Source organism: Pezoporus occidentalis, unplaced genomic scaffold, assembly GCF_034315485.1.
Source record: "Pezoporus occidentalis ecotype Australia unplaced genomic scaffold, CSIRO_AGI_Poc_V1 ctg192, whole genome shotgun sequence".
In the NCBI taxonomy this organism is placed as follows: Eukaryota; Metazoa; Chordata; class Aves; order Psittaciformes; family Psittacidae; genus Pezoporus; species Pezoporus occidentalis.
In genome coordinates, this window is record NW_026913771.1 from 424,779 (window position 1) to 448,628 (window position 23,850).

A 23,850-nucleotide genomic window follows, 5' to 3' on the forward strand; every position below is an offset into this window, starting at 1 on the left:
ATGTTCTGTTCCACAAGGGAAACATATATATATATATATATATAAATATAAATATATATATATATAGTGCTCTTTGGTAATCCTGCAGACAGCCTGCTGTGATCTGAGTAGTGTAACTGTTAGGGGAGTATAACTGGAGACCCTCATTTCCGTTGGAGGGATGTGATGTTCATTTATAGTAACTTGGATTTAAGTCCTCAGCATTGACTTGTATCATTTAATACATGTAATGCTTTTTTTTTTGCCATAACCAGATACCTCAGTCAGGATCTCTAACTTCAGCTCCTTGAAACTCCGAATAATCATTTTACTACCTGGAAAGAAGAAGCCTACAGACATGGTTAAAGCATAGGAAACTAGTGTTTCTGATCTGCTTTGTAGCACAGTAACTACTTCAGGTGGACTAGAAATTGCTTTAGACTTGCAAGACTTGAGTCAGGCATAAATATTATTTAAACAGAAGTTTAATGAACAAGTTCAGCATAGTACTCAGCCACTATACCTTTTGATGTCATTCTAGAAAGAGAGTATGTGATTTTATTACAGGAGGAAGACAGCTTGATTCATTTGCAATCTTCCAGTATCTTTCTCTAAGAACAAATGCAGCTGATTTGGGCTGTCTTTGGCGGGTAAATATTCCTTTTTTGTTCCCCAAAACACGTGTGGTCCCTGTAGAGAAGTTATAAAATTAAGCAAGTGTCCATAAAATACTCTTATCCCCTACTGTGAACTGTTACAGTGTATGTACTAAATCAGGTTAAATGGAAGAGATGTATGCACTTTCTTCCACACAGTCAGGTACAACAGGGAACCTGGCAGATGTAACTTGTGTTATCTTGGCAAGAGTAATGGTGTAACTGAGCAATGCAGCTGCAGTTTATTGTAGTTACAACTGGTAAGTCGATGACAGTTAATTCAGGTGTACCCATTAACTTGATCAGTGTTGTATTTACAGCAGATACTCCTTCTGCCATTGGTTCCACCTTGAATTTGACAGTGAAAATGTTGAGTGCTGTTTGACTGTGCTGTCTTTACTAGTGTTTGTGTCCTTTTTGCCTCTTTTTTTCATGGGAAACTAGAAAATACAACTGCAACATGCAGAAAGCCTGGAACTGCCTATGTGTATGTGAACTTGTCTGTGTTTTCTCCATCCTGTTTGAAACAAGCACTTTTCTAATTGCTGCTCTGTGCTGATTGAGCTTTCTAATATCTACATTGGTGCTCTACAGGTTGTTATGAATGGTGTTTCTCTGCCTGAAATTAACACTGACTGTTCACCACCCTAACTCAGTGCAGGTGGCATATGCATAACTAGTTCCTTCTTACTAGGTCTCCTTCTGAGCTGTAATTGTTTAATTTCTCTGTGTCTGCACTGTAATGCCCCATACTTTGTGAATGCACATTAATAGTGGGATGGAGAATGATGACAGACAGTTGTCTACCAGAATGGCATCTGGTCCTCTAGTGCTAAACCTCTACCAAGTTAATAATACATTATTTAAGGTGCTCTGTTACCAAGGGCAGTTGTAGATGAAATATGAAGCAAGTGAGGCATATCCCTAACAGCTGACTGAAGTTCTGAATTGAGGATAGCCAAGAAATAGCAGTAATCTGGGTCTGCTCACAAGCTTCCTTGGCATTCTGCCCTAGCATGTTGTCTTGTGTTCTGGGGAGCATCTCTGCAGAGGGAACACCTAAGAGCTTGAGACGTGGAGGGAGGATGCATTAAGTACAGGCAGGACCTTCCCTCTTGGCTTTGTCACAGAAACCAGCTTGATAAGCAGAGGGCCCTTTTGTCCTACCCTACAGCACAATATTCTTTGTGTGTCATAAACCATTTTAAGCTTGCATGGAGGCTGGAGAGTTGGTTAGAATATAAATACAAGCTTACCTTGATTGGTCATGAAGTCTGCAAAGTTCCAGATGAGCTCCCCAATCACATACTCTTTCCTCTTCTTGTCAAAAACTGAATGGTACTCCCTTAGCATTGCTTTCTGGTACTCCTCACTGAACATCAGAGGTGGATCCTACAGCCAGGGAAAAGAGGTGGCCTTGAATGAAGTGACAGTTAATCTCAGCAAAAGCTCTGTATGTTTACTCCCTGTTTGTTTGGGACCTGCTTCCTCAAGACAACAACTGCTTGGCCTTTCCATTGCAGCTGCATTAACTGTGACAATTAGCAACTACTGAAATCACTAGGGGAAGCACAGTACAAACATAATGTCAGGGATGCCTGGGGGGGAAGTTGTGGTTTTACTTGGTGCTTTGTGATAGGTGTAGGAGTGCCACCCCTTCACAGTGGGACAGCCTCATGAAGTGTCCTGTTTTCCAAGTAAGCATTTTCTGTGAATGCTGAAGTGCAGATTTTGGTGCTCAGTGCTTTTAGTCAAAGCTAAAAACTTTTCTCTAGGTAGAATCTAATCTTTGTTAGTAGCACAGCTCATTGATTTCACTGGAGCAGGATTACAATCCTGGAGTCTTTCAAACGCTTGTGAACTCTCAAAGCTAAGTCAGGCTCAGTGGTACCCACCTCTTCTAATTAAACTTTGCTGCCCCTGTAAGAAGAGCAGTGCTTTTTTCCATCTTGAGCATCTATAACACTTACACTGTGAAGTCCAGGGACTGAGTCTGCTCCATATTCACTCTGGATAATGGGTTTTTGGTAGGTTTTATACCAGTTCTCAAACTGTGCTGTGAGTTGTAGTGGAATAACCTCCAGATGGCCTGGGTCGTGATACCAGGAGAAGTAGCTATTTACACAAATGACATCCACATAAGGAGCCTATAAAAAAGAAAAGGGTGAGAGTGTTTTATCACAGAGCTCAAAGTAGACAACCTTCACTTGTAAAGCTAAATCCTCCTTTTGGTTCATTTAGAGGAATCCAGTTTTATCACATGTAGAATAAAGTCTTCCCCCCCCATCACTCAGGCCTTCTCGACATAAAACCTTTCCCTGGAAAAAAGCAGTTATTAAATTTAATAATAGCATACTAATTTGGCATTTTTCTTACAGCACAGCAAAAAGTTAGACAAGATCAACCCATTTCATCCTCAGGTTTGTTAGAAGTTTTTGAGTTTCCAAGATGTCTCTGGCTTGCTGGTACATTTAGATGTACTTCTTGAGTATTGGAATGTGATTATCAAGTTAGTGGTCAAATATTTTGACTAGCAACTAAATCTGTGCATCAATGGTGCAATACTAGGACTAAGCATTCTGCAAGTTATATGCCATTTCTACCACATGGACAGTATGATAAAAAGGGCACGAAGCCCACTAAAGATAAAGTGATGTTGTATGTAACTTGTTCAATGTTCTCTTAACATGTTTTGTAATAAAAGCAAAAAAGTTCTAATATCACATCAGTGTATGAGATCTATTCTTTGCTTTTGTTTTCCTGTGTCCTTAAGCTATTCAGAACACGGTCCTGGGGATGGGATGTCAGGAATTGGCATGTGTGTGCCTGATGCAGCAGCAATATCCAAGAGCAGATCCCTGCTGGGCTCCTTCAATACTAAGGCCACCAGGTTTTATCCTGGGGTGGGGAGGAAGAGAGCTCTTGGCTCTACAGGAGGCCATGTCAGGACAGCCTGAAAGAAATACAGTGTGTAACCTGTAGCAGGGACGTGGTGGAATCACATCCCTACAGACTTGCCTGCTAGAAGTGTTCATTGTACAGTAGTGACAAGTAGTATAAAGCCATCTTAAAAATGACATAGGAATGACCCCAGAAACAAATTGATGAGTGTTAAAGATCCTTGGTTCATGTTGTGGCCAGCTTTAGGCACAGACATCCAAGAAAAGTGCCTTTTGGATATTTATACAGCTCTAAGACTTTTATAATGAAGCTGGAAGAGCTTATAGATTATTCAATGTTAATAGATATCTGCCAAAGAAGATCTAGAGTAGTTTAAAGCAGGAATTAAGGCAAAGCTGCCTTCCTTTAGGCTTCCACAAGGCCTGTTAAGCATTTTAAAGAGGTTTAAGCTTTGGTTTAATTGCAAGTGAATGCAATAAATGGAATAGCAAAGCATGACAATGTTAATGGAATCCAGGGGTCTGATCCTGCACACTTCACTCAAGACAAAGATCTGTTCTTTTTTACAGATTTCTTTTTCCCCAGCTGGACTACACCTACAGGATAAGGTGTTTTATACTAGAAACAAAAAAGTAAGTTCTCGTCTGCCTCTCCCTATTAAGTATCTCCAGTAAACTTGGGGAGGAAAGGGGGGAAAGGAGAGTAATAGAAATGACAAGAGGAGGAAATGTAATACATCAATTAAAAAAAAGGCTAGAAAATAAAGGGAACTTACACCATGATCAAGAGCGTAATGAGCTTCTGTCACATAGGTTACTGGTCTGGAGGGATCGAGAGCTTTAGTGTGAGCTATCACTGTCCTGTTTGCAAACAGTAAAGCAAGAGTTCAGCAACAGCATGGAGAAGCACAGCCCCATTTCCCCAAGCTCTCTGTCCTTCCACCCTCACAGACGTTTGGAGCTGGGTCTGACTTAGCAGACAGAGTATTGTTAATTCAATACCAGAGGATACTTAGTGATCATCTATCAAGTGCCTGTAATGTAGCCCATTCTATAGGAGCATAAACCTCATGTCACAAAGCTGGCTGCCATCCCACCTGAAAAAAGACCAGAGTGGAAGTGTACCAGGCACGGGCAGCTCTGGAGTTGGAGATGGGACAGTGAGTTTGAAGACAAAACCGTAAGAAGGGTAATGGGAAGATCCTCAACAGCTCTGCTCCTGCTAAAGCATAAGGCCACAGCAGGCACAGCAGTTAAACATTGGCAGCCTTTGAGGAAACCCTGAGTGAGGGAAATAGAGGAATGGGGAGATGACAGTGAATGGGAGGGTCAAGCTCTGCTGCTGCCTTGATATTGCAGGAGGGTGGTGTGTCATTGCGATGAATGAAACTTCATGGTTACTTCTTAAAGCACTTAACACTACTAGGGACAGTCTGCTGTCCCATTAGAGAGGTGACTCTTGGCTAGCCAAAGCTTAAATCTCTGTAAAGGGGGGAGGAGGAGGGAAAAGCTGTAGGGACTCAATGCAGTGGCTTTGAAGGGGGTATCCCCAGCAGAACAAATAACCAGCACTAACTGAAGAACCTTTAGAATTAAAGGCCAATTATTTTACAGCTCTTCTGTAATCCTCTAAGAATTCAGCACATGTCTTCCACTGGTAACAAGGAATATGCTGTTCCCAGCAGGTTTGCTTTAGCTCAAACCAAATGGACCCTTGTTAATTCTGCAGAGCCTTACGTTTTCCACAGCAGCAGACTGAGACTGTTATGTCGTGCTGAACATCAGCACATGCAGCAGTTACACTGTCAACTTGTGGGTACTGCTTCGGGGTTGCCAAGAAATGCTTGTCCTCTCTTTACTACTTCTCTGTGCCACCCCAAAGGAAGAAGATGCACCATGTGCCAAGAGCCAAGCCTCACCTCTCTGTACAAGCAGATGCACTTACTTAAAGTAATACGCTGCTGGGGCCAGCTCTGATGCTGGCTCGTTGGCTACTGACCACATCACAACGGATGGCCTGTTCTTATCCCTGCGGATCAGCTCCTCCATCACAACCAGATGATGCTGCAAGGACTTGTTCCCAAAGCTCTCACTGAAAGACAAAAGGAAGCAAGACCTGGTGAGGTGAGGCTGCAAAATCCATCCCTTCCACCCTTCCCTGTGGAAACTCGAGCTCCTGGGATGTACAAGCACAACCGAGCCTTGATGTTGGGTATGGCTTCTGCCCTATCTCCCCAAAGCCCGTCGCACGGTTCAGGGCCGTGGTTTGGGCTCATTCATGCAGGTGACGTGCTTGGCCGTGTGGCAGAACGCCCTCCGCTTGCCCAACCCCACCGGGCACACGTGGCACAAGGGGCTGATTGCTACACAGAGCAAAGTACTTCCATTATCAGGCCAACGGGCGCTGTGGGACGGGAGGGGGGTGCTTTTGAAGGCACACACACACAACCAACCAAGGGGAAGGGTCTCCGGAGCACGCTCTTACGGCAGTTTAATGCCCACGGCCGGGCACTCGTCGATGACCACGATGCCGTAGGCATCGCACAGGTCCATGATCTCCTCAGCGTAGGGGTAGTGGCTGGTGCGGAAGGAGTTTGCCCCCAGCCAGCGCAGCAGGTTGAAGTCCTTCACAACCAGCGGCCAGTCCAGCCCTTTGCCACGGATCTGCGGGAGGGAGAGAAGCCATCGCGGCCCATCGCACTGCTGCTGCCGTGTCCGCCAGGCCCCGCTGCTCGCTCCCAGAGCGCCTCCAGCGCCGGGTGCCGTTTCCCGCTGCCCGCCCCGCCGGCTCCTTCCCTCCCCGCCGCGGGTCTCATCCCTGAGGCGGGCCCGGCAGGGCGGGAAGAGCGCTCCTGAGGGGAGCGGCGAGGGCGGGAGCGGAGCCTCCGGCGCGGCTGTGGCGCCATCCCGTGGCCGGGCCGCGCCTCGCAGCCCCTTGCTCCCGCCGTTATCCCGGCGCTCCAGCCGTGGGGAACCGCTGCTCGTGACTGGAAGCCGTGGCCGGGACCTGGTTTCGCTTCCCTGCCAGCGCAGAGCGGTGTCACAGCCATGGCGCCGCCTCACCCACGGCCTGCGCGCAGGCTCTGAGGACGCGGCCCCTTTGAGCAGCCAGGGGAGGCGAGGGCGGCCGCCGGCTCAGCAGCACGACGCGAGGTGCCCGCGGCCCACACTTACATCGGCGTCTTCGTGCTTGTTCACGCCGTGGAAGTAGAAGGGCCGGCCGTTGATGAGGAACCGCGTGCCGGTGACGTGCACGGTGCGGATGCCGACCGGGAGCGGGTACACGTCCTCCAGCATCGCCCCGTTCACCTGCGCCTGCATTTTCACCTGGAGTTCAGAGGAGACGACACAAGTGACGTGATGGGCTCCGCAGGGATGCCCCGTCCTCACTGCCCTTCACTATCAGCGCTACCTCGACCTCCCGTCCTTTCCTTTCTCCCATCCTGCTCCTCGCTGCTGTTTCAGCCACCTCTTGTGGTCCTCAGCGATGGAGCAAGGTCTGACTAAACAGACAATAGAAATCCAGCCTGGGGAAGCTGAAGGATGAACCCTGGATGATCCTCCTGGGGCTTGTTCACTCCAAGAGATTCAGTTCCTTTTCCCCTTACCCATCTGGCCTGTTTTGTCCCCCAAGGCAAGGCAGCAGCAGCACTAGGGCAGCACTGCAGCTCCTCTGTCCTCACACCTTGACGCCAGGCAGTGACTGAAGTGTCATCTGCTCACAAGAGATACGGACCTGAGCCCCTGGAAACTCATCTGCCCCAGCTCCTGTACCTCAATGTCACTACTGATCCTTGTGCTGTTGAAACTGAACTCTTGTCTTGCAGAGCGGAAAGAAAGCTCATTGCATGGCAAAGCATGGGGAAGAGGTCAGCAGCCTGCTCCTCACACACTCAGCTTTCACAGTATCTCCTCCTCTGCACTGTCTCAAGCATCCCTGTTGCAATGAATGGACTGGGCCCTAAATGTGAAGGGCAAGTATCTCAGAGTGCACACATGCCCTTCTCACCAACAGACCTTTCACTTCAGCATCCAGAAGCTGGCAGAGCTTGATTTGATTACTGCATAATCAGCAACGCCACTCTGGCTACATGAACAGCACCCGTGTGAGAAGATGGGTGCAGAAGATGGGCCACGTGGCAGTTTTTAACCCTATGAGGCAGTCAGAGTGAATGCACGTGGAAAGGAGGACACGTCACGTTACCTCTAAGGAGTAGCGGTATCCAGGGGTCTCGTGCATCAGGTAAGGCCACCAAAGGTTTGGGTTCAGGACTTTTAGCTCTCCAGCTGGCCCATCGCCTGTAGCAACCACTTTCCCCTCTTGGTCATATAAACTCAGGGATAAGGAATAGAGGGTGCTGCCAACAACAGACACCTGATACTGCACCATTGCTGGTTCAAAGGAAACAAAAGACAATCAGAAACTGCCATAAAAGGAAAAATACATGCAGCAAATGTTGGGGGGTTTCACACAGAGCAGCATTAAAAGAGGGAGGTGCAGAGCAACAACAGAGTGACATGAATTGGCTGTAAAGTCTCAAGACTCTGTCTTGAGGTCCCCAATCCAGCAAGATTTGTGTATCACACAATTCTGTCAGTGATAATCCTGCTTTAACAGCAGGAAGCCTGCCCCTACAGAGAAATTCCACTTCAAGAAACACCCGACCATCCTTTCACTTTAACAGTTGTCTCTTGCAAGTAATTCTTTTCTTACTGTTTCTGAACTCTTTACCATATCCTTGCAGCTGCTGAGCTGTGCAATGGATGACCTCAGCTTCAAGAGAAAGCCACTATGAAACAAACTGAATCGGACTTTTGCAGGGTATTTTCTTCTGCTGCCCCTGTCATGTCCATTTGGAGCCTCAGGTAGCTGCTGTAATTGTTTTGGACCTACCAACACTGTCTGATGAAGTAGTTGTCACAGTAATATCATCTATGTAGACAGAAGGAGTGGTGTAAAGCACAACTGGGCGATGGATTCCAGCGTAATTAAAGAAATCAAACCTGGTGTTCTGTACAAAATAGTTCTTGGGATACCTGAGTGAGGAAGACAGGAGAAATGGCTACATTATGTTTCATTACAGGAACTGAAGGCAGCCTATGGTTGCTAGCAATGTAAATTGTCATGTAATAACAAATGCTAGCTGGTAAAATAGTCTTTACAGCAGGATGGATCTATCTTTCAGTAGGGCTGCTGCTGCACTGAAGGGGACTCCCAGGTAACAAGTATCTAACGCACTGAACAAGTTTGGTCCTTCAGGATAGCTGGTACTTGTATATTCCAGCTGAATTCAAGCTTCTCAAATCTGCCATTTATTCAACTTGGCAAATCACTTTATCTCAGTTCCTTGTGTATAAAACAGGTGCAAAAACTCACTGCAGATTCCTCATAACAGCAAAGCTTAAACGCCTCCCTGCTCAACTGATGAATTTCGGCATAAATACAATCCCATGCTTTCCTAAGGTGCTTGGAAGGTCTTGTGAACCAGCAGCTGAATCAAGTCCCATTCTCTCAGTCCTGGGATAAGCTCAGCAGTACAGTAAGTAACTCACCTTGTTGTGTCATTCATGTACAGAATTGACCCTGGAGGCAGAGTATGGGGTGTGAGAGTGTTGTTGAGTGCAACAGTGATGCGGCAGGGGATCCCTGGGCTATCCTGGATGATGCTGCTTATATCTGCTTCAAAAGGGAGGTGGCCCCCTTCATGCTCCACCACTTGCACTCCATTGACCCACTGCAAGAGAAGACACCCATGAGCCCAAGAAGCAGGTTATTGGGTTTTTGTGGCAAGTGTAGAAGGGCAAAGGGAAGGAGCCCAGCAAAAGGCAGTTGGGATTCCCAGTAACACTGAACCTTGTTCTGGGCTCTTACTCCTTAAGGGATCAGTTTAGCAGCCCTTCGTTTGGTGGGTGCTAGGCCTGGGTCATGTACAAGCAAGGGTCACTGAGATGACAGTGGCTGATCCTGTAGCAAGGAAATATTTTAATTACTACTCCTGATACTGGAGAATCAGAGAAGAGAGACGTGGAAACAGGGCCAAGTTCTCGGCTGGAGGAAAACAGGCCAGAGTTAAGATATAAAATCTAGGCAGAGGTGTAGCTGCTGAACAAGCCATGAGACAGGTTTTAGTGCAGCATAATTCTGGAAACACAGGGACCATCTCCCATGCAACGTACCACAATGGAGTAGTAATGGGCACTGCCGAAGCGGAGCACCACCCTGGTGTTGAGGTCGTCCTGAAGCCAGCGGAGAGGGAGCAGCACCTCTTTCTCATACCAAACCCAGCCAATGTAGTTCTCCAAGCTGGGGTCTTGAGTGATATCGTTGAAGCTGGCAGGCACTGGCATGTCAATCACAGGGCCAGTCTGGCAGGAATGGAACAGAAAGGGAGGAAACAGATCAGTTAAAGAAATTTTACCCCTTGAGTGTCCAACCTGTACTGCTGCAGGTGTCCCCTTCCACTGACAGCCTTACAATCCCTTTGTCCAGTGGAAATACTTGGGAAGACCTGTTTAGAAACTGGTGTGCTCTGTCACAGGTCCTATACAAGTCCTACTTAGTACCAGGCCCAGGTACCTGCTTGTTCCTAAAGGAAGAAGCTGCTCATATCTCTTCCCCTGATGATATATAATTAAATGCTTTCATTAATGACTCTGGTATTGCAGAATCAGAGAAGTGAGGGGAAAAAGAACACCCAGGTCACTGTTTCAGCTTAAGACTTGGCACAAGCAGTAGTTTCTCTTGCACAGCTCTGGGTGTTTGGTGAGCAAGGCTGGTGGCGTGGTCCAGGTCACTGGTGTAGGTTGCTGCTTGTTGGGCTAAGAGTTGTTGTAGAAGGGTGACAAGAGGATATTGTGAGTCAGATTCCCCATGGAAGGTTTGTGGAGACTGGTATGAGTCCAGCCTTTCTCATTCCCTGAAAGCAAAATAGATTCCTTGGGATTACAATGGAGTGAATTCACTCACTTATACTTCATGTAAGGATCACAGGCAGGCAGTGTTGGAATACATGTAACATTGAGGTAACCAGATGCTATTGTGACATAGAGCTGTTCATTTTTAGCACCTGCTGTGCTCATGATGTTGCACAGAAGAGTGCTGCTGCAGCAGCTTCCCCTTTCCTCAGGAAGCCCTTCCACGGAGAACAGAACAAGGAAGGTCTGGTTGCCCAGGGGTGAGCATCATGTGTGTGGCTGACTCAGCACTGAACCGTACCAGCGCTGCAGAGAAACTCAGGGCCCTTATCAGCCATCAGAAAATCCTAGCAGGAGAATCCCTGGATGGTGAAGTGGATTTTCCTGTATGATACAGGAAATCCTTTGACTGGAATGGCCATAATGTGCATCTCCTTCAGGGAGAGTCTCTGCTGTCTCAGGCAGGTTGACTGTACATGGCTAAGCCTCCCTCTGGGGCAGGGTCACAGTAAAGGATCCCTCTCCTCTGGCTGCCTCGTTTCACTGTGCTTCCAGCAGCACAGTGCCTTTCAGCTCCTCTTTCCACCACTGGGTAAAAAGGCTGGCCAAAGGGCTACAAGAGAAATGATGGACATGCACATTTTACACATAGACTACTTATTCCTTTTAGGTCATGGTGTTAATTCCTGAAAAAACCTGATTTCAGTTACACTGGAATTGTTTATGAGCACTCGGGTACTTTGGAATAAAATCACTCGAGTGCCCTTTCCAGGCGTTTTTGTTTATCCGATGCTGTTGATCATAGATAAACGTTGTGCAAGGCAGCGCTAAGGGTGCCTATAGTTCATTCAAATGCTTTCTGGCCTCTGAGCCGAAGCGGGGTAACCAGAGGCGGTCGGTTATTAGCAGGTCTATGAAGAGAACCCTCTGCACAGCGGCAAGGCGCCCGCACAGAGCAGCCGCTCCGCAGGTCCGCTGGGGAGGGAAAGAGGAACCGGCGCTCCCGGCGGAGCAGCTGGCCCTGCCCTGCGGATTGCCCCGGGGCAGCCCCCGCCCGCACCCCGCGGTACCTGCCGGAGCGGCTGCCGGTACCAGCGCTGCACGAAGCCGGCGTCCCTGCTCGGCGAGAGGTCGGCGCGGAAGCTCCAGAGGCCGCCGAGCTCCTTCCGCTCGCGGGACGGGGTGTCCCGGGGGTACAACATGCCGCGGGGCAGCGCTGCCGCCCGCCACACCGCCAGCAGCAGCAGCAGGCGGCGGCAGCCCCCCGCTAGCCCGGCTCCAGCACCACCGCCGCACGCTGCTGCAGCCGCCGCCATCTCCGCTATGGGCAGGGCCCGGCCGCGGGGCGGTACCAGCGGATGCAGGCGGGCCTGCTGGGGAGCCCGAGCGCATCCCCCGAGCCGTCGGTCGGGGCTGCAGCCGCCTGTAGGCAAAGCGTGGCGTTAAAACGCTGGGCTGCGGGCAGGCTCGCTGGGCTCCCGCGGGGAGGATGGTTTTGTGCCTTTATTGATGTGCTGCCCGCCTCCCTCTGTTCTCAGAGTCGCTTTGTTTTCGGAGTCACTTTTCTTTATTCTCAGAGTCACTTGTTGAAGCGGGAGGGCAAGAAGTTGTTGGAAACGGCACAGAAGAGCGCTGATGACCGGATGGAATCGTGGGGACAGGCGGGAGGATGATCGCTGCGTTAGAAAACCACGTCAGGGCTCGGCTGTGAAGCACGGTAACACTTCCCTATTCAGACCACGACCCCCAGAACTTCATTAGGAATAAAGAGAAAAGTATCATAGGGGCAAGGGAGGGAGGCAATGCCATCAGATTGGTTTTAGTTTTGTAGGATATTTATTTGTAGCCTGTGTTTGCTTCCTGGATGACAACATGTACCTCCATGCACAGTAAGCAGCCGTCGGTCATGCTGTATTTGGTTCAGATACAGAAGTACAAACGGCTTCGTGTATTGCAGATCAAAGAACGGTTTGGTGACACATAACAGTATCAGAAAGGTGGATGGTCAAATGGGAGTACCAGTGGTGATGAACTGTTAATTTAAGCAATAGATCGAGGTGTGATAATCTGCTAAAATCACCTCCTTTTTTTTCAAACAGCACTGCCCCCCAAGGTGCTGAACAGTGGCAGCTGGGAACAAGGGAAAGCTGAGTTGGCTGAGACATGTGAAATGAAACAATGAGGAGAAAGCTTAATTTTAATTGTCATTGCCCTAAAATGATACTCAATTGGGTGGCTTCCTACATGTGAGAAAGGGAAAGAACCATGAGCTGGGAAGGAGGAGATAATCCCTCTTCTGAGTCTTGGTGTTGGCTGTTGCTGTCACCTTTCCACCTGACTTAAACATATATAATCAATTTCCCTGCCACAGCTAACTTAGCTGGAAGGTGAAACACGTACTAAATCAGAGAGAAGTGTCAGTAAGCAGGAGAGGACCTGGGGATGTCCTGGCAGTTCATACCTCAAGTAAGGCTGTTCCTGCTCTTAGTTCTGGTTTTACTTCTGTAAGGGCAAAAGGTGTTAAATGACCTCAGTAAGAGGCAACAGCAATGCAATGCCAGGGATTATTTAAATTTCTTTTTAAAGCACTCTGTCACAATTTAGCTCGAAGGCAAATTCAGGCATGTGGCACACACAGAAAAGAAGTACAGGTAGTTCTGTGATGGGCTGAGATGACCTGGGGGTTGGCACAACCTGCCTAAGGCCATACAAGCTCTAGTGCCAGGGGGTGAGGAGATATTATTTTCCTGCCAGAACGAAGGCAGGGGAACATAATCCCAGCAGGAGAGCAGAGATAGCTGGAGATGAGGTGGATGTTGCAGATGTTACACCAAGCATCCCTCTTTGTGGACACACACAGTCCACCTGCAACACATGTGCTGACACTCCTGCTACTCTCTGCCTACCAGAAGCCCAACTCAGTCATACTTCTAAGAAGGAAGACACAAGACAGGAGTCTCAGTGAATGACAATACACCACAATGTTTATTAACTCCAAGTTAGTGATATAGGCACAACGTTACACCCATGGGATCTCTCCCCACACTCTAAGCCTGTTCCTTCAGCCTCTTGAGCTGCTCCCTCAGGTGATCAATCTGGGCACTCACGCTGTTCTTGGCAGTGCCACCCATGGCCGTGTACTGCTCCACACTGTTGAAGAAGTTGAAGACCTGGGAGACATCGCTGCCAAACAGGGGGCTGAGGAGGCAAAGAGAAGAGTGTCAATGGAGAGCACTGGGTGCTGGTGCCTGCTTTAAGTGCTCAGTGCCTGTGGAGATGGTGAAGGAGTGGACATGGAGCCTTTTTGGCAGGGGAAAGGCTTCCTGCAGCCCAGGCACTTCTGCACTTCTGGTGCCTGACAGTAGCTGCTTGTGGGAGACCAAAGAGGCAGCTCCACAGGCAGAAGTCTGGAGCCAAAGTCTTCTGGAGGGCTGGTGCCTCCATGTCAGGGCATGAGTTTCATCCAGTCCCTCTCAGTAGCTGCTGCCCATGGCCTGCTGGAGCAGAGTGGTTGTCATGTTGTCCCCATTCTGTGTTGTGAGGGCATTGGTTTTGTGGTATTGTCTGGCACAGGTGATTTGGGAAAGGGCATCATAAGGAAGCCCATATGACGAGAGGCTGATACCTGCCTGTTGAGGGAAGTCAAGTGATACAAACCTGATGGTCTTCAGCTCATCAAGGTTGAGTTTATTGATGGGGATGCCTTTAGTCTCAGCAAGGTGGACGGCCTTTCCAGAGGCAATGTGGGCTTGTCTGAATGGCATCTGCAGTGAGAAGTAGAGGCTGCAATCAGTGACCAGGCAATGGGGATGTTTTCCAAAGGACACAAAAGACGTGTGCTCTGTTTTGGTTGGCTTGTTTTCACCTAGTAAAATGCCATGTGAATCCAGGTTTGTTGACCCAGACTGATCATCGCCTCAGAACAGAACACTCCACCTCAAATTACTCAGGCCCTCGCTAAGCAGTTCCACTACTCGGGATACATGTAAAGAATAGGTTTCCAGCTTTCGTTTTTGTTCACCCAGACTGACCATCACCTGGGAACAGAACACAAGGCCTCATCTCAGGCCTTCGCTAAGCAGTATTCTGCATCCCAAGAAATCACAGCTTCCAGTCTCCCCCTGACACTTACTCCTTTATGAACCAAGTAGAGGGCCAGGTCAGAAGACAGGATCTCGGGGCTCAGAGCCCTCTCCATGTTCTCCTTGTTGATCTGCAGAAGGACCTTGCTCTAAAAGAACCCTCTGATCCCTTGAGCAGCTGACAGTGCTGGCCATAGTGAGCCATATGGGTGAGCTACTGAAGAGCCTTCATCTTAGGACACATCTAGAGCTCATTTACCCATGTTATCTACGTGATGTTCACCCCAAAGTGTTCAGTAGTGAGAGCCTGAAGCCTTACCTGGAGAGTGGAAATCACTCCAGTGGCCACCTGGAGCACAGCGTTCAGGGTGTCCACAACATCAAAGACAGCCTCCTTGTCCTCCTGCATTAGAACAAGGATGAAAACTGCTGTGAGTCAACGCGGTGTGGCCCAAAATCCCAACCAAGAGCCTGAGCAGCCAGGCCAGCAGAGCAGGGGCTCCTCTGTGGCCGTGGTGCCAAGCGCATTGTGCTGAGCCTCAGCCCCTTCCTCACCCCCTACACACAAGCAGGGCCTGTGCAGGGACAGGGACTGGCAAAGTACTCCAGAATAGAAGAGATCTGTGTGTTTGAGAGACCCAGTGAAAGCCAACATGTGTTTTACCTGCAGATCCTTGTTGTAGGTGCTTGGAAGGCCTTTGAGAACCATGAGAATGGCAGCCAGCTGCAGAGAGAAGCAGGCGAGGTGGTTAGGTACAAGAGGAGAAGCACATTGTCCCAGCAGAGGTGAAGAGCCCAGACTGGGCACATCTCTTTAAGCAGAGATAAGAAGGAGGAACATTCCTCAGCCCTGGATGAGCAGTTTCCCCATCCCCTTCCCTCCGGAGCCCGCTCACCCGTCCGAACACTCGTCCAGCTTTGCTGCGGATCAGTTCCAGGCTATCGGGGTTCTTCTTCTGAGGCATCAGGCTGCTGCCAGTGCTGGAACAAAGGTGTGTGGAGTGTAATGGTGAGCAGGACCCCAGCCCATACAGACACAGGTCATGCAGCAACCTGTTACAGCCCTCCAAAAGCAACACATCTGTCCCTTTTTCTGTCTAGGCTTCAGGAAAGCAGTGAACTGAGTGTGCCAACTTTCTCATGTTTCCCACAGCAAAGCCTTCGGTTTTGCAGTCCTGCCTGGAGCTACCATGCAGTTCCACCTCTCAAAGAGGCAGCAAAGAGGAGATTTGTCCACAAGCCCCCCCATGGCTGCTATCACCAGGTCAGCTCTCCTTCTGTGACAACAGAGGGAGGGCTGTGTTGTGCTGCCCCAAGAGGCAGGAAATCCGTTAGGATTGCAAAGCCGGCCAGGCAGGGAAGGCTTTGGCAGGCAGTGCCAGCAGAGGAGGAAGTTGTGTGTGCCAGCAGTTGCTGGGGAGGAGCGAGTGCTGCATGCAGACTTAGTGGAGTTGCCAGAGTCAGAAAGAAGTGTTCAGTACTGAGGGGTATTCACCCTACGGCTGCCTTTCTGCCAGCCTTTTCATGCTGTATCAGCCTGGGGCAGCAGGGAGACCCCAAACACTGTCTTACTCTTTCAGGTGAGGATAGCTGAGGAGGAGAGGCTGAGGGATTGGTTCTTTGTACAGAGACTTACCAGTAGGTATCAGAGAGGGTCACAAAGCCAAACTCGCTGGTGCTGTAGATGATGAGATCTTCAGCCATCTTGCTCAGGTGGATCATCAGCAGGGTGGCAAAAGAGAGGAATTCCACTGCAGAGAAGGCAGGAAATCAGGATGTGAAAAAGGTGCTTGTTTGCTTGATAACCCAGGGAACCCCTACTGGAATTTAAACACTATCAAACAGGTCTTCTGTATAATTACTTCCTAGTGGAGGATTTCAGTCCTTTATGAAGGGAAGTTGACTGGAAAGGTCTCAGGAGGCTACTTCTAGAATGGTGTTGGGAAGAAGTGATTGAGTTGTGCTTACCCACAAAGTCTCTCTCACTAACAGCATCCATGCTGTTCAGGCTGATGGAGGCAAAGTCCAGCTCTGTGAGGAAGGTGATGGACAAAGGAAGTCAGTTTTGATATGAATGGAGCTAGAACATAGCAGTTTGCCCCAGCATGCAGGTAACTGTGAGCCCTTGAGAAGTCCCAGAAACAGACATTTTAAACTCTTCACTGACTGGGGTCTTTGTTATTAGCCCAGGCAGCCAGTGTGCAGCAGATTTAGCTTTTCCTGCTCTCAGCTAACAGGCATTGTCTCTCTTTGCAGTAAAAAGCCTTATGAAAGAAAAGCTTTGGCTCCAACACAGTGTATTATGGTCCCATTGTAAGCCATACATCAATGCTTCCCTCCCTTCTAGACATTATAGGTAGGCAAGTGTCACTCAGCCATATGGAGACATTTACCACTACGCAGTAGCTCTCTATCGATTTCCAGTGGGTTGCCAGCCAAAGCACCACTGCCAGGGAAGAAAGAAACAGAAGTCATGCAAGGTATTCAACCAAAACTGAGCTCTAGGAAGCAGAGAAGGCAGAGCAAAGCAATGCGCAGTGAGAACACAAACTTACCTTCCCAAAGGCAAGACATTCATCCTCCTCTTCACATCTCCCAGGCGCTCAGAGTCACGGGTCAGAGCAACAGCGTGGCTGGGAAAGGACATGAGAGGTGAAGCACCTGATGTCAGAAAGTGTCACACAACCCAAGAGGTGAGAGTGGCCAAAGGATGGAGCATGCAGGAGTCAGCCTCCACTGCCCCCTCAGTGCTTGGATCAGAGCCACATGGGGAGCTCCTCTTCCAGTCTGCAAGGTTATCTCTGGTTTGTCACCAGCCCTGTCTGCCCCCTCAGAGAACAATGCCCTTCTAGGCTCCAGCTGAGCATGGCCCCAAGGGTGGAGAAGGGTCCCTGCAGCCAAGTGTAAAGGTGGTTACCTGAGCAAGAACTGGCTCCATCTGATGGGCTGAGCTTTCTGCAGGTGGGTGTAGCCAGGCAAGATAACATCAATTTCTCTGCATGTGAAAGGAGAGAAAGAGGTGAGCAGCAGCTGTGAGGATACCAGCAGTGGCAGGTACACTCCAGGGTTTCTGGCAAGAGAAAATCTTTAGCTTGTGCTGAAGCTGGTCTATCTCCCTGTTACCTGCTACCTAAGCACATGGGGTTTAGATTTCCCAGTCTTCCAGAGTGGTCAATCTGCCATAGACCTCTCTGGAAAACTACAGGCAAAGATTCCCCAGTCCACCACCAGTTTGGAACGTGGTGTGTAAGGAGCAGAGTTAAACAGGGAGTTTACACAGCTGGGCTTTTCTCCTGTTTAGCAACCTGAAACATGTTCCCCACTCCTTCAGATGGATTTGGTCCTTCTGAAGTCTTGTCTGCACTTCCCACCTCAATTCCTTTGCCTGGATACACTGTGAACTATGGGGAAAGAGGGTCCATTACCTTTCCCTGTGCTACCACACAGTGCCTGTCTGTCTGTAACTTCCTCTGCAGGAGGCCCTGCTGCTGCCCTCATGGGGGCCAGCCAAAGAGCAAGCCTGGAAGTCTCCTGGTCCTGCAAGGCAAAGGTCATGGGCTTGGAAAGGACTTACATGGCAGCACGTTCCACCAGGGTCTTAATGAGCTGCAGGAGGTGACTGGAGATGACAGAGAGGGAATTCCTCATGAACAGCTTCAAGTCAGTCACAACCTGTATGAGATTGGCCACAGTCAGACAAAGCAGAATGTGACATATAAAGGAAATACTGTTCAGCAGGAGTCCCTGGCAGAGTTATCCCCTCTTTGTTCTGTGTGATGGGAAGGGATCACTGATTTGTGAAAAACACTGCATCTTGCTTTCCATAAACAGAACCAAAGCCCATTCTTTTCAGTGGCTCCTCACGTATTGTCAACTTTGACTAAGAAAATCCCAAACCAAGTCAGTATTCATTAGAAGGACTGATCCTGCAAGTTGCACCCAGCCAGTAACATCATGGTTTCTGCAGGCTTTCAAAGCGATGTCAGTGGAAGTCTGTGGGCTTTTACCACCAGGAAGCAACTCTGCAGTGCCCATTCTCCTATGCAGATGAGTCACTAGTTTAAAGCCTTAGGGAGTACATGCTGGAGAGTGTCAGGTCATGTAAAAGATAGCATAAAGAAATATGATTAAGGAACTGAGGTGGGGGAGGAATACCGAAGGAGAAAAAACAACCAGCTCTGTACAAACCTGATCATTCCTGCTTCTTCCAGTGTGCAGCTTTCCAGCTATGTCTCCAATCAGCTCCTGAAAACAAGAAGAGGATTTCTATCAGTATCTTTGTACTCTAAGCAGGAGACTCCACATGAGCAGACCTCATCCCTGCCTGGAAGGGGTTCTGGGGGATCCTGTGAGTAGCCATGGGATCCCTTCTGGGGAAGGGCACGTTTGGGTTCTATACTTATAGTGCCTCTTCCACAAAAGGGATCTTGGAGCCACTTGATTGTGCAGCAGGGATCTAGTGGAATTTCCCAGTGGAACAGAGGTACAAGCACTTCAGGTCAGGCAGATGCAGCTCCAGAGGAGCAGGAGCAAGAGGTGAGAGGACCCAAACCTTTAGTCTGCGTTCGTTGGCAGTGTGGATATCCTCATCGGTGTGTTTCACCACAAAGGCTCCTTTAGACCATTCCTCAGAGATCTACAAACATCAGCAGAAACACCAGTCAGCCTCTACAGTTACCCTGATGCTGTGCATGGGTGTCCTCAGGAAATACCAATTTCTGCCATCCCAGTGGATATCAAAGTGTTAAGTCTCACATGAGCTCTGCATTCCTGTTCTTTCAGGCCAAGGCTGGCTGCTTGCTCTCTCCCACTATTCTATACTGCGCTTGCTGGGATTCCTCTCTCTCCCCATGATGATTCTGCAGTGTTATGGCTATAGGAGGATTTAAGCTTTGCAGCAAAAAGGGAGCTCATTGTCCACCAGGATTTTCCTATACAAACATTGTATAGAGTCACCATTGTCCATGGTGGGTGAGCAAGAACAATGGGATATTTTCTATGCAGGCTATGCATTGCCTGCTTCTGACTCGGGCAGCCAGACTCAGTGGGATCCCAACTGCCAGCAGGAAAATAATATTCCTAGTTCATAGGGAACAATTCCTGGTGACTGCAGTGTGAAGAGGCTGGGCAGGTCACACTGAGCACACCTCACTGTGGCACTGGGGCTGTCACGCTGAGCATTGGCAATGTGCTCCTCAGGGCTTCAGGCTCTCACTGGGGGCTTCTCAGCTGGTTCACATCCCACTGTTGGGCTTTGGTGCATTTAGTGGGATGCAGTCTGAGCATCCATCTCCTGCCCAGAATGTGTCCAAGAGACCTGAGTGCAGTACACATGGCCCATCATGTCTGTGACTTAGGGCAGCATTCCCTTTCAGGAAAGCATTTCAGCACATGCCTAGCCCCGAGGAATAGAACACGAGAACATGCAAAGATTCTCTTTAGAACAGCAGCTCAGGGATGCTACTAGAGATGCTGTCAGAGAAGGGGCCATTCATTCCAGCACACATGACAGTGAGGGAAATAAATACCTTTTCCAGGCCACTCAGGATCTTCTCCATCTCACTTTTAGGTAGGATTCCAGTCTTCTCCAAGGCTTTGGCATAAGCTATGCTCCCCTGGATATCAACTTCAGCCAGTCTCTGATCATAGCTGATGGAAGCATTGAGCATCTCCATGACTGGATCTGTGCTCCCACGGAATCTTCCTCCCCAAAGTTTATCTCCCTGAGACAAAGGAAGCAGCATATTAAAGAGGCCAAATAACTTCAGTGAAGGTCCTATGCACCATGTAACATCCAGTGATCTGTTCATGCAGTACGAGGCCATGCTCATCTATATTCTTGCAGGGTGGCAGCCCTGACCAGGAACATCCTGGACTTCAGGATCTTTGGCAAAGCAATGGAGAACATGTCATTGTCACTAGTGTTTAGCTCCCAGGCTGTGAGGCCTGGCTCAGGAATCCTCTAGGACATTTTGTCTCTGCAGGGAGTCCATGAAATTATTATCATGGCATATGGTGCAAGATCAGCATGGATTTCTCTTTTAAGGCAGCTGCAGGTCAACAACACTCTTACAGCCTTTTAAAGGGGGAAAAAAAGGAAAGCAGTGGCTAACAAATAGAGTGAAAGCCAGTGTCATCAAAGGCCTTTTTGTTCTGTTGAGCTAACAGATATGTTTCTTTGATTGACAAAGAGCTGGAGGCCAGCACAAACCACATTATGACGTGTTTGGGGCATCTCCAGAGTCCACGATGTGCTTGCAAGCTTTGGCCTAGAATTAGCATAAAACTGGTTGAGGTCCAGACTCCAGAAAGGGAGTCAAGCATCAGGGATGTTTAGGAAAATCAATCAACAAGAAGGTTTTAAAATGCATAGAAATGAAAGTTGGTTTTCTACCCATAACCAAGAGTCATAGAGTAACCTGACACACTTGAATGTGTCATCTACCTAACTACTGCACTGGGTGACCAAGACAGGTACATAATTCTATCTATGCAGCACAGCTGGTTGTGTGTAAGCTTTTTCACCAGTGAATCAGCAACTGAAGGGATTCACCAGCTAAGAGACATATATGTCACTTTTTGCTTGCCTGGGTAGGACCCCCCAGAACTCTAGCAAACTTACACTGAAATGGAATTTCACTTGTGCAGAGGCCTTACAAATTATCCAAGATTTCAAAAGCAACTCTCTACTGCTAACAAGCACAAAAAAGAAACTGGAGTCATTTAAAGGAAGGGCTGAAATCCAGTCACCACCACAGAGCAGGTAATAATTACTGATCTATCTGATTTTCTTTCAGACACCCCTGTCCAGTCTCTTCTCACACTGTAACTACCATGGACAGCAAGAAGCTGGTGGGACAGTTGCAAGCTAGTCTGTGTCAGGGCTTTATCAGTCAAAGCACTGTTGAGTAACCTCAGAAACTTGATTCCTAGTGATTGTCTCCATGTCTCTGCTGACTCCTGCTGAAACAACATGACTGAGAGGGCAGCAGCAGAGAGCCTACACAGGTAAGGGTGTAAGCATCTTGAAGGCAGGTTTGTCAGAAAGCTGAGGGAAGGCAGACAGGGAATCAGAATTAAGCAAGAAAAGCATTAGAGACCTCAGTGTGCATCTGGTGCCCACAGGAGCATGGCACAGGGGGTGCTGAATTAAAGGCCAGTATCAGAAGCCGAGTGCTTCAGTAGGGAACAGGACTGTTCAGATATAACTTCAGTATTACAGGTTTCCATCAAAGTGAGAAGTGGGTCAGCAGAAGCATTGCAACACATACATTTGCAATCAGGAAATTAAAACTGAAAGATTAACTTTAGCTGGCTGCAGGACTCTGATTTGAGAGGTGGCTATTACAGTCCAAGAGTTGACAGACACTCATCTGCAACCCAGAGCAGAGGAGGCCAGGGCTGTAGTAGCCATTTGAAGGTAGAGTGTGACTCACGGAGATGACTGCTCACGTCTCACCTACCAAGCACAGAAACTGAAAACGCAGCTATTGTACAGAGAAACGTTTGCAGGACCTGCTGTGCAGTACCTCCTGCCTCAACACAAGTCATCAGGAATGAACTGCACGGGTTATTAGTCCTTCCCTGCGAGAAGGAAGAACCTGCAGGCAATGGCAGGCTGCTCGGCCTGCGACTTACACTTTAACTCAGCTGAATTTGTGTTTGCCAGAGCACCCCGAGACCACCCCGCCAGAGAAGCAAAGTTCACCCTCACCTCGCCAGCCATTGCGGACGATGTTCTGCTTGTTCCGGCAGCGATCCCGCAACTGGTGCGACCTGTGGGACAGCGCAGTGAGGTGAGGGACCCAGTCCTGGTACTGGTCCTCTTCCCAGTGGCCGGTCCCGACGCTGGCCCCGCTCACCTGCTCCGCAGCTCAGCCCCGGCCGCTCGCTGTTCCCTGTCCCCGCCGCCCGCTTTTAGCCGCTTGTGCGCGGGGCTGGCGGCTCGTCCCGCCCCGGCGGGGCGGGGTGTGATGAAGCCTTGGCAAGCAGCCTGTCTCTTAAACTCATCAAACCTCAGCTATCATGGAAGTAAAGAACCAGTTTAAAGTACAACAGAGCTTTGGGAGCAGCAACTTGCAAAGCTACGGCTCAGCACCATTTCCTCATGAGCACCTCACACACTGAGCGCTGTTTTGCTTGCAGATTTGCCATACTGAGTACACTAATATGGTATAGTATTTTTTCATCTGTGTGCTCCAAACCTTTCACAGAGCTCAGGAAACATATTCCAGCTTTCTCATCCACGTTTTATTGGGTTCTTTTCATTCCTTTAACTCACCCTCTTGTCCTTTTCTGCTGTTCTCAGTTTTGCAACTCACCTGCTTTTCCTTTTTTACACTTGGATCCTTCATCATTAGGAAAGATCATTTGTGACTGTGTTCCTTGAAACCCCCCATTTTTACCACTTTTCTTGCCTTATTCACCCTTTAGGAGTGCCCTTGTACTTTCTCTGGGCATTGACAAGAGATTGCTGATGTGTTGGGAGAATAGTAACACTGTATTTGTAACCAGAGCACATCAATGTCAGTAAGATCTTATTAATCTGTGTCTGATATTACATGTGGCAAGAGCGTGTGCTTTCACATGGAATCTGTCAGCACTATCCCAGTGTGTTCAGCAAACTTCGGAGGGATTAGTTTGCTTATAGTATGCTGCTTAACTCCTGTCCCAGTTTGTAGCTAGGAGATTATTCAGTCTCCCTTTTCCCATTTTTAGATGAAACAGGCAATAACTATCCTTTCTGTAAAATAAGCAATGTAGAATACAGAGGAATGTATTTTTATAATAAGAATGGAAATGAAACTTCCAAGCAGAAGTCATTAATGTAAATTGAACACTGAAGAAATAGCACTTCTTAAAGATGCTTGGAACTGGAGAGCTGGACTTTTTTGCAGGTCAGACAGTGAAATGGAATTGCAAAATAGGTTTTCTAATGCACACTGGAATGGACTCTCGTTACTGACTTCTCAATTTGATTTGGTTTGGATGGCTCTCCACTTCCCATCATCTTCTTTCAACATTTGATTTAGTGAAATAGGAAGATTAACCCCCAAATCTCCACCCCATGGTTCAAAACCGAGGAAGGCCTGAGAGAAAGGTTTTCCATTTATTTTCCCTTGTGGCGCATCATTCATACATCAATATTCCCAGCTACAATATTCCTTTTCTAATCTGAGATACAATGAGGTAGCACTAGAGAGTAAAATGCCCGTTTTGCAGCATGAAGAAGTTTAATTAAATGTATTTGAATGTCCTCAAAGTTTTGAACTTTATTTTTATCATCAGTCACAGCCTTACTATTCCTTTCCGAGTGCT

At 48.4% G+C, this 23,850-nt stretch overlaps 2 protein-coding genes and 1 long non-coding RNA gene across 4 annotated transcripts; 1 reads left to right on the forward strand and 2 right to left on the reverse strand.

Annotated features, from left to right (window-relative positions):
- Positions 1 to 446: 446 nt before the first annotated feature.
- GUSB (glucuronidase beta) lies at positions 447 to 11,775 on the reverse strand. Its single transcript, XM_062617066.1, has 12 exons — positions 11,521 to 11,775; positions 9,713 to 9,901; positions 9,089 to 9,270; positions 8,430 to 8,572; positions 7,740 to 7,927; positions 6,710 to 6,862; positions 6,021 to 6,199; positions 5,481 to 5,627; positions 4,312 to 4,396; positions 2,606 to 2,782; positions 1,892 to 2,027; positions 447 to 669 (listed from the first exon to the last, which is right to left on the reverse strand). The coding sequence occupies exons 1-12, from the start codon at positions 11,764 to 11,766 to the stop codon at positions 512 to 514; spliced, it is 1,983 nt and encodes a 660-aa protein (XP_062473050.1). The 5' UTR covers positions 11,767 to 11,775; the 3' UTR covers positions 447 to 511.
- Positions 11,776 to 11,924: 149 nt separating this feature from the next.
- Positions 11,925 to 22,323, forward strand: LOC134162825 (uncharacterized). Its single transcript, XR_009964459.1, has 3 exons — positions 11,925 to 12,167; positions 21,330 to 21,540; positions 22,202 to 22,323. It is a non-coding gene; the product is annotated as an uncharacterized LOC134162825 (long non-coding RNA).
- On the reverse strand, positions 13,409 to 22,491 carry ASL (argininosuccinate lyase). 2 transcript variants are annotated; one of them, XM_062617069.1, is made up of 17 exons: positions 22,395 to 22,491; positions 22,247 to 22,308; positions 20,061 to 20,255; positions 19,085 to 19,168; positions 18,721 to 18,777; positions 18,107 to 18,204; positions 17,450 to 17,527; positions 17,088 to 17,165; positions 16,926 to 16,978; positions 16,501 to 16,563; positions 16,169 to 16,283; positions 15,429 to 15,513; positions 15,197 to 15,256; positions 14,852 to 14,935; positions 14,583 to 14,663; positions 14,108 to 14,214; positions 13,409 to 13,648 (listed from the first exon to the last, which is right to left on the reverse strand). In XM_062617069.1, exons 2-17 carry the CDS (start codon positions 22,256 to 22,258, stop codon positions 13,498 to 13,500), a joined length of 1,401 nt encoding a protein of 466 aa, XP_062473053.1. In that variant the 5' UTR covers positions 22,259 to 22,308; positions 22,395 to 22,491; the 3' UTR covers positions 13,409 to 13,497. The 2 variants fall into 2 exon arrangements, with proteins under 2 accessions (XP_062473053.1, XP_062473054.1); XM_062617070.1 differs by having other exon boundaries at positions 22,454 to 22,478.
- Positions 22,492 to 23,850: the final 1,359 nt, after the last annotated feature.

Bases quoted from the DNA above. Each gene is read 5' to 3' on its own strand.
- GUSB (XM_062617066.1), bottom strand. From the start codon at position 11,766: ATGGCGGCGGCTGCAGCAGCGTGCGGCGGTGGTGCTGGAGCCGGGCTA. The intron at 8,573-9,088 runs GTGAGTTACTTA...TTCCTCACTCAG, and splicing joins TACATGAATGACACAACAAG to GTATCCCAAGAACTATTTTG. The intron at 6,863-7,739 runs GTAACGTGACGT...TCTGAACTCCAG, and splicing joins GATACCGCTACTCCTTAGAG to GTGAAAATGCAGGCGCAGGT.
- ASL (XM_062617069.1), bottom strand. The intron at 17,528-18,106 runs GTAAGTCCTTTC...TTTCACATGCAG, and splicing joins CTGGTGGAACGTGCTGCCAT to AGAAATTGATGTTATCTTGC. The intron at 16,564-16,925 runs GTAAATGTCTCC...CCTTCCTCACAG, and splicing joins TAGAGAGCTACTGCGTAGTG to AGCTGGACTTTGCCTCCATC.